Source organism: Ornithorhynchus anatinus, chromosome 4 (assembly GCF_004115215.2).
Source record: "Ornithorhynchus anatinus isolate Pmale09 chromosome 4, mOrnAna1.pri.v4, whole genome shotgun sequence".
NCBI lineage: Eukaryota > Metazoa > Chordata > Mammalia > Monotremata > Ornithorhynchidae > Ornithorhynchus > Ornithorhynchus anatinus.
In genome coordinates, this window is record NC_041731.1 from 15020263 (window position 1) to 15037719 (window position 17457).

A 17457-nucleotide genomic window follows, 5' to 3' on the forward strand; every position below is an offset into this window, starting at 1 on the left:
TAGGTTTGTGGCTCTGTAGAACACAAGACTTGGCCAGCTCTGGTATAGCTGTGAGATCGGCTGCAGTTGTCATCGGAATGATCACACAAATAGCAACCTTTCATCTAGTCAGCAGGGAAAAGAGTTCACTTAGTGTCCTCCTATTCCTGTTGACTGCTCCCTGATATTTTTCATCAAATATGTTGTCTTGAAGTCATTTGGTGGTCAGCAGCCTCCTATTCCTGCATTTTTACACCCTCCGCCCACCTGTCCCTCTCCCCCCATCTTTCATTCCTCCACTTCTCCATCCTACTGTCCCTCCTCCGAAAATCATCATCCTTATCCTCATCGATATTTATGGAATGGCCACTCTTTGCTGAGCACTACACAGGGAACTTGGTAGTATAGAGAAGAAATCAGAGGCACAGTTCCACCACCTGGAGGAATACGGGGCCAGGCGGCAGACCCACTGGTGTCAGTGTTCTTGGATATCTAGAGAATGTGAAGTACATATCGATTTATAGCTAGCCATGTAGGTGATTTAACATACCTTATGTTCCTTTATTAATGGGAAATGTGGCTTTAGATATGTGGTATATTGAAACATTTCTTTTAGTTTCCTCTCTAGAGTCTGTGAAAAGAAAAGATCCTTGTGCAATGAAATCTTGTGATACTGCCAAAAGACTAGGCAAGGTATGTATAACATATGAGGGCGGAAAATAATGATGATGATGATGGTATTTGTTTAGTGCTTACTATGTGCCAAGCACTGTTCTACGCACTGGGGTAGATACAAAGTAATCAGGTTATCCCACGTGAGACTCACAGACTTAATCCCCATTTTACAGATGAGGTAACTGAGGCACCAAAAAGTTAAATGACTTGCCCAAAGTCGCACACCTGATAAGTGGTGGAGCCGGGATTAGGACCCACAACCTTTGACTCCCAAGCCTGTGATCTTGCCACTAGGCCATGCTGCTTCACAGAAGAAATATCTATATCTTTGATATGATATGAACTTAAAAAGGTGGAGAAGTAGGGAAGGATTTGAAGGTGGGGATAGCTGGGGCCTGAATGCTGAGGAAAGGGGGGTGGGGCGGGGGTTCCCAATCAGGAGAACAGTGAGGGCAAGGAGTTGGAGACAAATGTCTATCTCTGTTGTATTTAGTTCTTTCCTCACCTCACTTCTTTTCTTTCCATTCCTTTCCCCCTTTCCCTCCTCTCTTCTTTCCTTCTTCATCCTTTCTTGATCAGTTGGCCTTCTCTGATTCCTCCCCACCTTATCCCACTTCCCTGTATTTTTGATCCTGTCCCCCGAGGGGTTTGTCCTTCCCTCTCCCTTCTTCCCCAGAGAAACTAGGTACCTTGCCCTGTTGCCAATTAAGTTAATTTCCTTGTTCTGTCTTCAGTAGAAATAACATGACTCTTTATACCAACTGTCCCGTGCTTCTCCCATTATGCACTCTACTTTTATACGTGTACTCGTATTCCAAGCTAGGCACTGCCAGAAATACAAGCAGTTAGCTAGCCATCCCTCCTTTAAAGAATTTCAAAGAAAAATGTTTTAATTTATTGTTTAGAATAGTTTTAAAACATCTTTGCTGCTGATTTACTGTAGTGCAAACAGGAAATAAAAATTCCAGCTTCCTTTTCAACAAAATCTTATTCATAGGAAAGTAGGAAAGATTTCTCTCGCACTTCTTCATCATTACTTAATGAGAAGATCAGGGCAGCTGTTCATGGCATCGGGGAACAGAATCCACGGTTCAGTGAAGTGCAGTTCCATTCTCCAGCCTAGCGAGTATACATTGCAATGACTTGTGGTTTACCAGCTCTGTCTACTTTCCATTCTAACCTTGTGGTATTTTCAGAATGTCAGAAACACACAGAGACTTGTCCAGTCAGAGCTGAGGCTTAGTCGTGTCCTAGATCATCAGTGACTTTATGCCTAAAGCTATGTGCCCCCACCTCCAATTCTCTCCACCACCTCACTTTCTCATCCCAGTTGACAGCACTACCAGCCTCCCTTGTCTCTCAGGCTTTCCTCCTTAGCATTATTCTTGACTCCTGCCACTCTTTCAATCTCCACAGTCACTCTGTCACCGTATCCTGTAGGTTCTTCCTCCACAATGTTTACAGAAGCAGTCCTTCTCTAGCCATTTGGTAATCACGCTGGTCCAGGCACTTGCCGTATCCCAGCTTGATCAAACAATGGCATTTATTGAGCGCTCTCTGTGCAGAGCACTGTACTAAGTGCTGGGACAGTACAATATTAACAGAGTTGGTAGACACATTCCCTGCCCACAATGAGTTTACCGTCTAACTTGAGCCTTCTGGCGGATCTCCCTGTCTGCGGCTTCTCCTTTCTCCAGTCCCTACTTCACTCTGCTGCCCGGCTCCTGTTAATATGCGCAAGTCTCCCCACTCCTCAAAAAACCAGTGGTTGCCTGCTCTTTTCTGCATCAAGCAGATACTCCTGGCCACTGGCTTTAGTGATTTGTGGTTTATCCCATAGATTATACTGAAGAGGCTATAGCCCATCAATAAATGAAAATCAGATTTCAAGCATTCTCTGAAAAGATTAGGAAAAAAAATTTCTAGGGCATTATTATTATATACTAATTAGCTGAAGTTGAAGTTAATCCACGGTTCAAGATTTTTTTTTTCCAACTGTTACTTAATGACATCTAAATATCTAATTTAAATAGCCGAGGTATGTCATCATTGATTCCCTGTTATTAATATCATCTGAATATTTAATTCAAGTAAGCGAGAGATAGTCATACATGATTGAAATTTTCGAATTCTACTAGGCTTTGAAAAAACTACTTTACTTGCGCTGTCAGGCGGATCAGAAAATGAAAACATAAGCAAAATTCATGTTTATTTCCACCGGTAATTGAGAAGGAGTTAAAAAAAGAGTTTCCTAAAATATTGCGTACTCTAGATGATCTTTAATTGAGGTGACAAATATAAACTTAAGTTAGTTGAAAAATCCTTCACAGTATAAAAAAAATTGAAAAATTCTGCCAAACATGCTCCTGTAGTTTCACCTACCATTTCTATTGCTTTGGAAACCACTTTTGATTCTGCGGAGATCTTTCTGCAGTTAACTTGATAAGCATTCTGACATCACAAAGGATTTTCATTTTTTCTTTTTTTAATGGTATTTTTTAAGCACTTACTATGTGCCAGGCACTATATTAAGCGCTTATGAGCTAATCAGTTGCACACAGTCCATGTGCCACGTGGAACTCATGGTCTTAATCCCCATTTTACAGAAGGGGGAACTGAGGCATGGTCAAGTGAGATGCCCATGGTCACACAAGCAGACATATGATGGAGCTGGAATTGGAATCCAGATCCTTCTGACTCTCAGGTCTACACTCTACTAGGGCATGCTACTTTTCATTTACATTCATTTATATGCCCTTACTCTGTGCAAAGTAGTGTACTAACCTCTTGGAAGAGATCTAAAAAATAAGGTGAGACTAGTAAAGAGTATATAAAATCCTGCCTTAGTAGCTCTGGTAACTCAAGGCTCAGATGGAGTGGAAGGGCTAGGATAGAAATTGGTGGAGTCAGTGAGAAGATAAGAGAGTATTCAGACAAGGCCTCTTGGAGGAGATGTGATCTCTGAAGATTTTGAAGATATAGAGAGCTATGCTCTGTCAGATACAAAGGGGGAGGGAGTTCCAAGCCTGAGAGAGAACTTGGGCAAGGGATCAGTGATGGGTTTGATGTGAATAAGACACAGTGATTAGGGCAGCTTGAGAGGAAGAAAGTTTGTGTGTTGAGTTAAGTGGGAGAGAAAGTGGATAGTGGGAAGAGTGGATAAAGGGGAGAGAGAGAACTGATTGCCTTAAAAGCCAATGTTCAGGAGACAATTGATGTGGAGAAGATTGGGCAAACATTAGAGGGTTTTGAGAGGATTGGGCAGCCGTGTTCCCCTTCATATGTTTCTTCAAAGCTGATTGCCTGAGCCCGATGCCATCTTCCTAGGAGTGATTTTCATAGCCCTGCAGCATCTGGGATGGCTCTTCCTGGAGATTGCAATCTCCTCCCTCATCTAAAGAGACAGAGAGCTATCCTGGCCCATCTTTCTAGGTACTGGGGCAGCCAGGGAACATCCTAGGACAGGGTGGGGTCAGGCCTCACTCTGAACTGGGTTCTTGAAACACATCTTCCAGTTTTGAATAACAGAAAATAACAGGAGGTGATAATTGTTAGGGTGGAGTAAGAAAGTTTGGAATTCTAGACATGACATAGCTTACTAGAAGGCCTGAATAGAATGCCAGCCTTTTTAGCACATATTCAAATGCATAGTATTTGCAAGTCTCTGATTTTTGTAGCAATCGAGCACAAAGGATATTTCCAGTCCACAGCTAATTATAACAATTAAAGATTAGAGATCCTGAGGAAACCCTTGACCCCAGTGTTTTGAAGATATAGATCCATATCGAATATGGAATAGATCCAATACTCTCCATTACTGCAGAGTCGAGTGGGTGAAGTTGTTTTCTTTACATTTAGTTTTTTAACCCCAAAATATGAATCGAGTCCTTAAAGGGAACTTCCTTGGGAATTTTCAAAGTGTTGGGAATTTGATCTAAGCACTGGGTTAGATACAACACATTCAAATCAAACGGTTCCTGAAATGCATGGGAATCACAGCATAGGGGACCTTTAATATTAAATAACTCCTTAATGCTTTAATAATTACTTATATTATTACAACAATAACATGCAGGATCTAATAACTTAACCCGAGTGTATCAGCATTATTGATCTTTATGTGGTTTTTGTTGATGTAGGTTTTAAGTTGTCAAATCCAGCCAATTATTGTTTTTCCATTTGCTTGGGGCCACCTCATAGACTGTGGACAAGGTGTTAGTAAGTGTCCATATATTCTCCAAGGGCTTAATATAGGTGTGGCACATTGTTAAGTGCTTAATAAATGCTGTGATTGAGTCTGTTGGACAGGGGTGGGCAAGACCACAGGTAAATAGTTTTGTCCATTTGAAAATTGACCAAACTACTTTTCTTTGAACTATGTTCTTGTTTTTCAGGCTAAAAATCTTATAGAGAGATTTTTTAACCAACAAGTGGAAGTCCTGGGGAAACGTACAGATCCATTGCCTGAAATATACTATATCGAAGGAACTCTCAAAATGGTGTGGATTAATCGCTGCTATCCAGGATATGGGATCAATATTCAGTTGCATCCAAATTGTCCTGATTGTTGTGGTATGTGACAGATTTTACAAATTCAAATTATTAGAGTTAATGATGGGCAGGGGTCTCAGATAGAACAAGGCATAATTGGATGACCTGGTAATCAGACCTCTAGCTTGGCCAACCGTCCGAATCTCCGGGAGCTGTAAATAATGCACTGCAGCCCTCTTCCTTCCTTAATGTCCTCAGTTATGATTATTCCCATTAATGTTATTAATTAAAGCCTGATTTTTTTAATCTGTCCTAGTTTAGGAAGTTTGGGTCCTACACAGAACTTTCAGCTGTTGTCATGTACTCTCCCAAGTGTTCTGCACAGTAAACAATCAATAAATACCATCTATCGATTTCAGTTGGATTCTGGATGGAGTTCCTAATTCCATAACTTCTTTTGGTAGCTCTAAATGCAGACTGGCTGGTAATAAGCCCTGATTTATGGCTGACTGCCTAATAACACAGCCCCAAATTTGATCTGCCGGAGTGATATCTCCCTATATTCTTGCAGTCTTATTCTTTTATGAAATTACAAATAAAAAACTGTATACACCTAAAAATGTCAGATTGCTATCTGCCAATTCAGAAGGTTTGAGGAAAGATACTGCTAATAGAGACCTCTGTTTTCATGGTCGTTAGAAAGGAAAAAAGGTGATTTCATTAAGCATGTTTTTTGTGACTCAATGTACTGCACATTAATAGAGTGTAAGCTCTTTGTGAGAGGGAATCTGTCTTGTGCTTCTGATGTATTGCCCAAACATATATTATAGTGCATTGCACTAAGAAATTTGAAATAATAAAATGAAAAGTCCAACATAACATTCATCTCCTACCTTTTAAAATTTGAAATATATACCCTTTTGAAATAATGTAAGTGCAGTCTTTGAAATTTGAATAAGATTTCCTCATTTTTCTGATGTATTTCATTCTTTCAGGAAAATTATTTTGACTGTTTTGTTATGAAATCATATACTTTCATCATTTCATTTTAGCATTTAGAAATAATGATCATAAAATAGCTCTTTGATTTTGCTCACCTTGAGAATCATGGACTTAGACAGGAAAATTATTAGAGTATAAATCTTTACCAGATTTTGATCTATTCATGCAATTTAATATCCATTTCTCTGGATTATGAGATAATTAAAACCATTAGTGGCTTTATGCACCTATGATTTGTAACCTTATGGTGAATGGTTTTCAGTCAAATTTTGAATTAGCTATCTGGAGTCATACTAGTTTATTTTGTTTCCTTTAATGTGGGTAAATTGGAGTCTCTATTTTAAATGGGCCTCATTTAGGCTTTAACTTGCTTATGTGTTCGTTATACCTGCAACATGCAAATGATTGCGGCTTAAAATTTAAAAAAGACGATGACCCATCTATGATGATATTTTAAGATTTCACCAAATTGGAAAATATAATAAAATATTGCTAGGTTTTATGTGTAGAAACACTAGGTTTCAATAAAACTAGTGTTTTATGGAAGAACAAATATAATAAAGCTAAAACTTGATGAGAACTGAAATGTAAACAGAATAAAAGAGAGAAATAAATGGTAACTAGAAGTATAATTTTGCTGCAGGTACTATTCTTATGGCAGATGTAACTCTAAAATTAATACTGAACAGAAATGATTTAAAGAATAGTATTTCTGTTGAAAGAATCTACTCTTGTAGCAGTAGACTGAAAAGTAGTGCTCATTAAAATTCTTCCCAGACTTCTTTCTCCTCTTTTCAAGCTTTCCCCTAGATGGCAGGCAAAGATTGACTAATAACAAAATCGCTGTACCCAAAAAATTCCACATACCATTCTAACACATTACTCACATATATTAAAAAATACAAAGTGGTCATATGTGCATGTTATTGTTGTAATAATATAAGTAATTATTAAAGCATTAAGGAGTTATTTAATATTAAAGGTCCCCTATGCTGTGATTCCCATGGATTACAGGAACTTTTGATTTGAATGTTCATTCATTCAATTCATTCAATAGTATTTATTGAGCGCTTACTATGTGCAGAGCACTGTACTAAGCGCTTGGAATGAACAAGTCGGCAACAGATACAGTCCTTGCCATTTGACGGGCTTACAGTCTAATCGGGGGAGATGGACAGACAAGAACAATAGCAATAAATAGAGTCAAGGGGAAGAACATCTCGTAAAAACAATGGCAACTAAATAGAATCAAGGCAATGTACATTTCATTAACAAAATAAATAGGGTAATGGAAATATATACAGTTGAGCGGACGAGTACAGTGCTGTGGGGATGGGAAGGGAGAGGTGGAGGAGCAGAGGGAAAGGGGGAAAAGAGGGTTTAGCTGCGGAGAGGTAAAGGGGGGGTGGCAGAGGGAGTAGAGGGAGAAGAGGAGCTCAGTCTGGGAAGGCCTCTTGGAGGAGGTGAGTTTTAAGTAGGGTTTTGAAGAGGGGAAGAGAATCAGTTTGGCGGAGGTGAGGAGGGAGGGCGTTCCAGGACCGCGGGAGGACGTGGCCCAGGGGTCGACGGCGGGATAGGCGAGACCCCAGTGCTTAGCATATAGTATGCACTTAAATGCCACAGTTATTGTTAGTGTTAGTAATAATTTAAAATGTGTACATTTGCTGAATTCATTTTCACCATCTTCTACTATTTCTGTCTCAGAATTATTTACTGAATGTGTGTCTTAGATTTATAAAGAGTGGCCAGTTTCAAAAGTGCCCACTTTGCGATTGGCGCCAAATTATTCTTTCACCATTTCAGCATAGTGGAGCTCCAGTATAAGCTTACTAAATAGAAAACTGGAAATTAAAAAAACAGGAAGTAAACACAGACAAAGTAAATTTCATCATAAAAATCCCCTGATAGAAATCTGGGTGGTATATTTGCTACATTCCTGCTCTCAGGAGGTGGTCCTCAAATCCAAACTTGCCCCTGTCCCTTAACTTCCAGTTTTGTTGGATGACTAAGAGTTGGGGTCAGAGGTTCATGGGGTCATGGGGTCATTCTGGGTTCAGGGTGTGAACTGAAGGTTTGGTGACGGTATTTCCCAGGCTTCACTTCCAAGTGGTGGAGCAAGAACCGAAGTAGAAGGAGGAGACAGTGTTTAAATTTTAAATGGCCCACATAAAACCGTCAGGTTCCATATCAATACTAGATGGGACAGGTGAGGCAAAAAGCAGTTTGGACTCTGTAAAACTGGACAGCAGGCCACCCCGATCCATAATTGGTATTGACTGAGTGCTTACCTTGTGCAGAGCACTGTACTAAATGTTTAGGAGAGTACAATAGAATAAACACAATCCCTGCCCTCAAAAATCCTAAGAAACTTGTAGGGAAATTACAGGTACCTAAATGCTTAGAGAGTTCAGATTCAAGGGAATGAGTGACCCATAAAGGAGGGAAAATAGGATGGAGAGATGAGAGATTAGTTAAGGAGAGATTCCTGGAGAAGATGTGGCTTTAGTAGTGATTTGAAAATAGGGAGTACAGTGGTCTGTTGGGTATGAAAGGGAGGGAGGATGTGAGCAAAGAGTGGACTACAAGAGAGATGAGTGTGAGGCATAGTCAGTATATTGGCACTAGAGAATAATGTGGGGATGAATGGGAAACCATTGGAGGTTTTTGAGGAATGGGAAGATGTGCACAGAACAACGTTTTAGAAAAATAATCCGGCAACATAGTGAAATATGGGTGGGAGAAGGGAAAAGTTGAAGGCGGAGGGAGATTGGTGAGAAGACTGGTGTATGGTTGGATTGGGTTATGACAAATGCTTGGACCAGCCCAGAGGGTGTCTGGATGGAGAGGAAAGGGAGACGCTGGAGAGGTTATCAAGATAGAACTGACGAGATTTGATGACACTGGAAGTGGAAAGAGAGAGAAGTCAAGGATTATGCCAAGGCTGTGGTTTATGAAACAGGGAAGATGATAATATCAGTAATATCAAGAGTGATGGGAAAGTCAGGGGGAGGGGTGGATATGGGAGACAAGATAAGTTCTCTACCCACAGGTGAGCATTGCTGTCACCAGGTGAGCTATCAAAGCACACGGCTGTCTTCCCCGCAGCAAATACCAGCCTCGGATTTACTGATGTTTTCTTGTTCTTTGTTTTATAGTTAGGAATTGGAGTTGGGGCTGGGGGCGTGGGGCGGAGAACAAAGCCCATAGCCAGCAACATGGGGATCTGCCCTATTTCTGTAGTAATGGTGATTGTGTGTGCTGAGCCATCGGCACTCTCTCACCCTACTTCGTGTGTCTAGCAGGATGCATTGCAAGACAATTGTAGTTGACAAAGAAAAAAACAAATTTCTTTCGATCACCATTTTGTGAGCCAGCAAACTTAACTAGTTTATCAGGCCTTTAAAATGAATCTAAATATTTTCAAAAACATTTTTGACTTTGAACTTGATTTTCCTTTTGGAAATGATCATGCCCAAGGGAGTGGAGAAGACTCTAGAGCCTAGAACAGATTTTAGAATATTTTAAGTCCATGCTTTGATTCTGCCAGAGTAAGCCATTCCTGTGAGCTACACTATTTGTAAAACAGTTCATAAGTAGCATTTAATGCTTGAAGAGTTCATGGAGAAATAATGACATAGACATATTGGGGAAATGAGTTTTGTAAATGTAAAGATGCAGAATTAAAGGTTATTAAGCTTATGTTATAGAAACCCTTTGATTTTTATCTAGGTCAGTGTAAGTTGATTATATAGGGTCCAAGCCTGAAACTTTTACCTCTTTATAACTTCCCGCAGATTTAGGAAGGAAACTTGCATTACTGAATTAGACTACATTAAGTTTACGATTCTCTTAGGCGCTTTTTTGCTAGGCCTCCTCTATAGTCAATATGCCCTATGTGGGTAATGATTTGAACAGTGCAGCAGACACTTGAGCTCATTTAATAATTAAAATGCCTTCCAGTTTCTGAAATTAAATATTGAGCAGCGATGATCCAAATGGGAGAGGGCAAAACACATCCAGATTTTCAGTGCAACTGGGAGGCAGGAAGGTCTAGTGGTAAGAGCACAGATTGGGAATCAGGAGGCCTGACTTCTAGTCTTAGCTGTTTCTGGCCTGCTGTGTGATCATGGGCAAGTCATGTAACCTCTCTGTGTCTCTGTTTCTTCCTCCGTAAAATGGAAATAAGATAGATTATAAACCACGTGTGAGCCAGGGACTGTGTTTGATCTGATTTCCTTGTACCCAGCTCATCACTTAGCACACAGTGGGCACTTAATACCATAACTGGTTCCTGAAACTGCATCTCAAGTTAAAACGTAAGTTGATACTAACGTTCCCCTAAGGAAAACATTTTTAAGTGAGGGAGTGGTTCCCGAACCATGACCGGACACCCCACTCTTACCAGAGATACACAGAACGGTGTACTTAATCAACTAAAGTTGAGTAATGTAGCTAAATTAATGAATTATGTATTGTAAATAGCAATCAGACTTACATAGTTAAAAATGCAGTTCACAAAGAGAGTACAGTTAAAAGTGCATTAGTTCCTAACTAGAAATGATCTAAAATACCTAGAAATTTAAAACCTTATATTTTTACAGAAAATGGGGTTGTGGAATAGATTTAACTGGGTGAGAGTATGTGTGGTGAGGGGAAGAGGGAAAGGAGAGAGAGAGAGGGCACTTCTTAGTTTTTGTTTAAGAAGGTGGGCGGGTAAAAGGCAGTATTGATAGTCTAGTTTCCATGCCTCTGGAAAGCATCATTATCTAGGTATGTACCTCCACAACCCTCATCATAGTTGACATACCACCACCATTCATTCAGTTGTATTTACTGAGTGCTTACTGTGTGCAAAGCACTGTATCAGGCACTTGGGAGAGTATAGTATAACAATAAACAGACACATTCCTTGTCCACCCAAGTTTACAGTCCTTCCACTGTCCAAATCCGGAAACCTCGGCCTTGTCCTTGACTCCTCCCTCTCTTCAATTCCCCATATTTAGACTGTCCCTAAAACCATCAGTGTTCCTCCCCAACATTTCCAGGATCTGCATCTTCCAGTCCATCCAAATGGGCACCATTGTCACTCGGCAGGGAGGGAGGACAGGAAAACCAGGAAGATGGCACGGGTGGGGTTACCTAATGTGTAAGTCACCTTTCTGGCTTCATAAAGCCAGACCTGATATCAGAAATGTAGAGGCATCTTGAGTGTTCTCTTTCTTAGTGTGGAGAGTTATAAATTGAGGTCTGCCTTTAGTCTCTCTGGGAATTCCTGAAACTTTGTCATCTTGTTAAGTAATTTGTTTCAAAGTTAAATTTACTTATCTCCCTGAGCTGTCATTTTAGAATTGATTTTTTTTTTATTGTTATTTCAGTGATCTGCAGCCCAGGAACATTCAATCCCCAAGATGGAGTTCATTGTCTTCAATGCAACAACAGCTCAATATTCGGAGCAAGGAATTGCTAAACTATCAGGATTTTGTGCATCTTAATGGTTCCCAGTTTCTTTAATTTAACATGGTAATATAACCATTTCAGCTCTAGGTAACAGTTATTTTTTGTTACGTCAGTAAATAAGTTCACTGAAAAACCAAATGACTCATCATTTCGGTCACCTACTTTACAGAGATATGTTATAGGTGTAAAATTTGTTTGTGAAAGATGTAAATATTCCTAAAAGGTTGAAAGCCAGGCTCAGCCATCTCTTTATCCACACAAGTGGTTTTCACCTTGCCAAATTGCTTTGGCATGATTTGTTTATAGTCTACACTGAACTGTGTAGAGTATGCTGTAGAAACATACTAGAGCCAGAGAATCCACATCATGAAAACTTGTTTTTTGCCACTGGGATTAGCTAGAATAGCCTAATAAAAGTAATAATGATTGTGGTATTTGTTAAGCACTTACTGGGATAGATACAAGATAATCAGGTTGGTCACAGACCCTGTCCCACATGGTGTTCACAGTCTAAGAGGAAGAGATCAGAATTATTTAATCCCCATTTTATAGATGAGGAAACTGAAGCCCAGAGAAATGAAATGACTTACCCTAGGTCCCACCGCAAGCAATTGGAAAATCCGGGATTAGAACCCAGATCCTCTCTCTGCTTCTTTATCAACTTTAATCAATCATATTTATTGAGCACTTACTGTGTGCAGAGTTCTGTGACTAGAGCATAGGCCTGGGAGTCAGTAGGTCATGGGTTCTAATTCCAGCTCCGCCACTTGACTGCCATTTGATCTTGGGCAAGTCACCTCACTTCTCTGGGCCTCAGTTACCTCATCTGTAAAATGGGGATTAAGACTGTGAGTCCCACCTGGAACAACCTGATTACCTTGTATCTATCCCAGCACTTAGAACAGTGCCTGGTACATAGTAAGCACTTAACAAATACCATAATTATTATTATTATTATTATTACCATTTGAAAACAATTGGTAGACACATCCCCTGCCCACAATGAGTTTACAGACAGTCCATGTTTCCCCACTCCTCAAGAACCTCCAGTTGTTGCCCATCCATCTCTGTGTCATACAGAAACTCCTAACCATCAGCTTTAAAGCACTCAACAGCCTTACCCCCTCCTACCTTACCTCACTGCTTTCCTACTGAAAGCCAGTCCACCCACTTCGCTACTCTAATGTACCCTGATCTCATCTGTCTCTCCACCAGCCTCTTTCCAGTGTCCTGCCCCTGGGCCCGGAATGTACTCCCTCTTCGTATCTGACAGTCATTGACTCTCCCCACCTTCAAAACCTTATTGAAGACACATCTCGTCCTAGAGCCTTCCCTGACTAAGCCCTCATTTCCTCTTCTCCCACTCCCTCTGGGTTGCTCTTGCACTTCATTTTGTACCCTTTACTCATCCCTCCCTCAGCTCCAAGCACTTATGCGCATGTCCATAATTATTTATATTAATGACTGCTTGGAACTGGGTTAAATGATAAATGGAGGAAGTGGGAAAGGTTTAATATAGGGACATTGAGGAGATGGGATTGGCTTTACATAGGGACATCAGGGGAAGTGGAAATGGGTTTATGTAGGGACATATGGGAAGCAGAACTGGATTTGCACAGGAAACTGGAAGTGACAGGACCGGATTAACCTAGGGGCATGGTGGAGGTTTCAACTGAGTTTACATAGTGCCATGGAGGATCAGGGAATGTGTTTAAATTGAATCATAGAGGAGGCAGGACTTGGTTTATGCAAGAATCTGGAGGTGATGGGACTGGGTTAATTTAGAGATAGGGAAGAGAAGACAGTCCCCCGGGGATTGACCAATGGTTGTGGCCCCAATGGGTAAATGTCTTATGGAGGGTGGAGAGCAAGAGGCAACCAGGCCGAGCCAAGGGAGAGAGCAGGGTCAGATCACCTCCCCGACTTCTCAATAGGCCTGGGGACCCCCCACTTAGTGCCTCGACCCTGCCCCCCCCCATTGCAGCAGGGTGGATCCGAGCTGTATCTTGGCAGGAGAGCCCCCCCCCTTGCCCCCATGAAGCTGCCATATCTGCAGGCTGTTGCCCGAGGGCTTCTCTCCCCGCAGGCATAGGACTCAGTCCCTGTTGCTAGTCCCCCCCTCTGCCAGGCGGTGGGGAGAGGGGGCTGGGAGGGGCCCGTGCCCAGAGACCAAGAAGAGCCACTGCTCCAGACTCCCTCCCCCGACCCCTCTGAACCAGGAAATGGCTATGGGAGATTTCCAGGATTTCTCCCTCCTCTCCCCTTGCTGGTGGCCACCCGTGCTCGCACACATCAAATAATGTTCTGGGCTTTCAGATTTGGCACTTGATTTTCCTTTGGAGATGATCTTGCCCAAGGGAGCAGAGAAGACTCCAGAGCCTAGATCAGATTTCAGAATATTTTGAGCCATTGTTTGATTCTGCCAGAGCAAGCCATTCCCTTGAAGTACACTGTGTTTACATAGGGACATGGAGGATGTGGGACTGGGTTTATGGAGGGACATGCAGGAGGTGGGCCCAAGTTTTATAATAGCTTAATGTCTAGACAGAGAGACAGTCATTAATATGAATAATTACAGATATAATAATAATAATAATAATGTTGGTATTTGTTAAGCGCTTACTATGTGCAGAGCACTGTTCTAAGCACTGGGGGAGACACGGGGGAATCAGGTTGTCCCACATGGGGCTCACAGTCTTAATCCCCATTTTTACAGATGGGGTAACTGAGGCCCAGAGAAGTGAAGTGACTTGCCCACAGTCACACAGCTGACAAGTGGCAGAGCTGGGATTCGAACTCATGATCTCTGACTCCAAAGCCCATGCTCTTTCCACTGAGCCACGAGATATGTACATAGCTCAGGAGCTGGAGGGGTGGGGTGGTGAATAAAGGGTGCGAATCCAAGTGAAGCAGAAAGGAGCCAGAGAAGAGGAAATGAGGGTTTAGGGAAGGGCTCTTGGCAAAGATGAGCTTGTGATTTGAAGGTGGGAAGTGTTAGCCAGAGGTAGGACATGAAATGTCCCCAGCAAGATAGACGAGATGGAGGTACAGTGAATAGGTTGGCATTAGAGGAGAGAAGTGTATGGACTGAACTGTAGTAAGAAAACAGCTAGGTAAGGTATGAGGGGCCAAGGAGATTGAGTGCCTTGAAGCTAAGGGTAAGGAGTTTCGGTTTGATGCAGAAGTAGATAGGCAACCACTGGAGGTTCTTGAGGAGTGGAGAAACATGGCTTGAATGGTTTTCTAGTAAAATGATCTGGGCAGCAGAGTGAAGTGACGAGAGACAAGAGCCAGAGAGATCAGCGAGGAAGCTGATACAGTAATCAAGGTGGGGTAGGATAAGTACCTGGATTAATGTGGTAGTTTGGCTGGAAAGGAAAGGGCGGACTTTACCAATGTTGTGAAGGCAGAACTGACAGGATTTGGTGGATTGGAGAATGGATTTGTGTGTTGTAGGAGAGAGATATTACAGATAAAGCCAAGGGCACAGGTTTGTGAGATAGGGAGGATGGTGGTCATGTCTACGATGATGAGAAAGTCACGGGGAGGACAGGGTTTTGGAGGGAAGATAAAAAGTTCTGTTTCAGACATGTCAAGTTTGAGTTGTCAGCTGGAAATCCAAGTAGAGATGTCCTGAGGTAGGAGGAGATGTGAGACTGCAGAGAAGGAAAGAGATCCAGGCTGAAGATATAGATTTGGGAATCATCTGCATAGAGATGGTAGTTGAAACCATGAGAGCAATATAGTTGTCCTAGAAAGAGTGTGTAGATGAAGAATAAAAGGGGACCCAGAATTGAGCCTTGAAGGGATTCCACATTTAAGGGTTGAGAGGCAGAGGAGGAGTCCACAGAAGAGTCTGAGAAGGAGAAGCTAGAGAGATAAGAGGAGAACCAGAAGATGAGAGGTCAGTGAAGCCAATGTTGGATAATATTTCCAGGAGAAGTGGGTGGTTGACTGTGTCAAAGGCATCTGAGAGGTTCAGGAGGATTAGGATGGAGTAGAGGCCATTGAATTTGGTGACCTCTGAGAGAGTACTTTCCATGGAGCAAAATGGGTTGAAGCCACATAGTGGAGAAAGGGGAAAGAGTGGGTATAGACAACTCACTCAAGAGGTTTGGAGAGACGTTGATAGGAGGGCAATAATATTGATGGTATTTGTTTAGCACTTACTATTTTCTAAGCATTGTAACCGCTGAGCACTCTTCTAAGCGCTGAAGATGGGGTGATAACTGGAGAAAGGCAAGGAGTCAAAGGCAGTATGATAGGGGATACTTAGCATGTTTGAAAACAGTGGGAAAGAAGCCATTGGTGAGTGAACAGTTGAAAATGCTCTGAGAGATTCTTTGATAGTTTTACCTGTTGAGAGAGATCCAGGAGAAAGAAAATGAAAGGGTAGATGATGCCCTAGTTAAAATTAAAGAACAAATGAATAAGGGAGATTTTGCAGAGAAAATTAGGGATAGAAGCAGTGTGACCTAATGGAAAGAGCCTGAATTGGGATACAGAGGACCTGGGTTCTAATCCCAGATCTACCACATGACTACTGCGTGACCTTGGACAAGTCACTTAACTTCTTGTGCCCCAGTTCCCTTATCTATAAATGGGGGTTAAGATTGTGAGTCCCATATGGGACGTGGACTGTGTTCAACCTGATTATCTTGCATCTCCCCTAGTGCTTATTACAGTGCCCTTCACATGGTAAGTACTTAGCAGATACCATTTAAAAAAAGAGTAAAGATCAAATGACAGAAAAACAGAAAAGCCAGCTAATGTCTCAGATTCATGAATAACTGAACTAAGGGAAGAAATAAACCTATCTTTGATTTAGCTTGAATTTCAAATATAGTGAAAACGTTGCTTTAATCATCCTCTGTGGGAATGGGGTCTGTACGATTCAGGAACTCTCTGTCTCCATAGAGTCTGTCTGATCCACCAGTGGGAGCTCAAGGCCTGTTAATTAAATCTTGAGCAGGATAAAGTAGGGTGGGGAATTCAAGTCCTCTGCTTTCAAAGCAGATGTCTTAAAAAACCACATAAGGAGGAGTCGTGGTGACAGCATGAGCTGGAACTGCTCAAAGTTCAATATTTATTGAAACCCCTCAGTGTGTCCTAGCCAATTTCCTGGGAATAATAGAGACTTTTCCAGATCTCTCTGAGGATATTTACTGGAAATACAGTGTATCAAATAAATTGTTTCCCTACACTTTTGCCAAGATTGCATGGCCATTTCTGTGAAATCTTTCCTTAAAAGATGACTTTTTATTTTATCAAAGCATTGTCACCACAATAGGATGTGATGTATATAAGGAATAGCACTAGTTTAAATGACAAGTTCGTGTTGATATTTTGATGAAATTTCCCCTTAGGAAACCTGCATCTTGATGGGTATGGTAAAGTCTTTCCCCTAAGGTATAAATAGGTGTCAGCAGACAATCTCAGTTGATAACTTCGGAGAGAAAGGTATTTCACAAGAATTTAAATAAGAATTTTCTTAACTAGGCACTGTTTCTTGGATTCTTCATTATAAAACAAATCTTGGTATAAAATACAGATTTCATAAAGACTATTTTTAAATTGAGACACCTGCTCACTCCTCGGATTCAAGTCTATTGTCATGTAATTCACATCATTTAGAATCCATCTTGACATAGAATGGTAGGCTACCAGTGTCTCAAAGAGTTAATTTAATATCTAATCTACACACTTGCACTGAGACCAAAAAAGGAAGGTCTCTGTTTCTGTTTGGAACTGAAAAGAAAAAGCCTCCCTATCTGTAATTTCAGGTTTTACCTTGCCCGCAAGACATATCTATATGGATATCTCATCAGCACCTCAAGTGAACTCAACTTTCCT

The 17457-nt window shown here is 41.4% G+C and overlaps 1 protein-coding gene across 2 annotated transcripts in view; it reads left to right on the forward strand.

The window, feature by feature from the left end:
• Positions 1–11737, forward strand: part of LOC100074827 (zona pellucida binding protein) — a 36081-nt gene extending 24344 nt beyond the window's left edge. For both annotated transcript variants that reach the window (XM_029062238.2, XM_029062239.1), the window contains exons 6-8: positions 596–672; positions 5049–5226; positions 11523–11737. In XM_029062238.2, the coding sequence (XP_028918071.1) occupies positions 596–672; positions 5049–5226; positions 11523–11614 (347 nt within the window). In that variant the 3' untranslated portion in view covers positions 11615–11737. The remainder of the gene's footprint in view (positions 1–595; positions 673–5048; positions 5227–11522) is intronic.
• The last annotated feature ends 5720 nt before the right edge of the window (positions 11738–17457 follow it).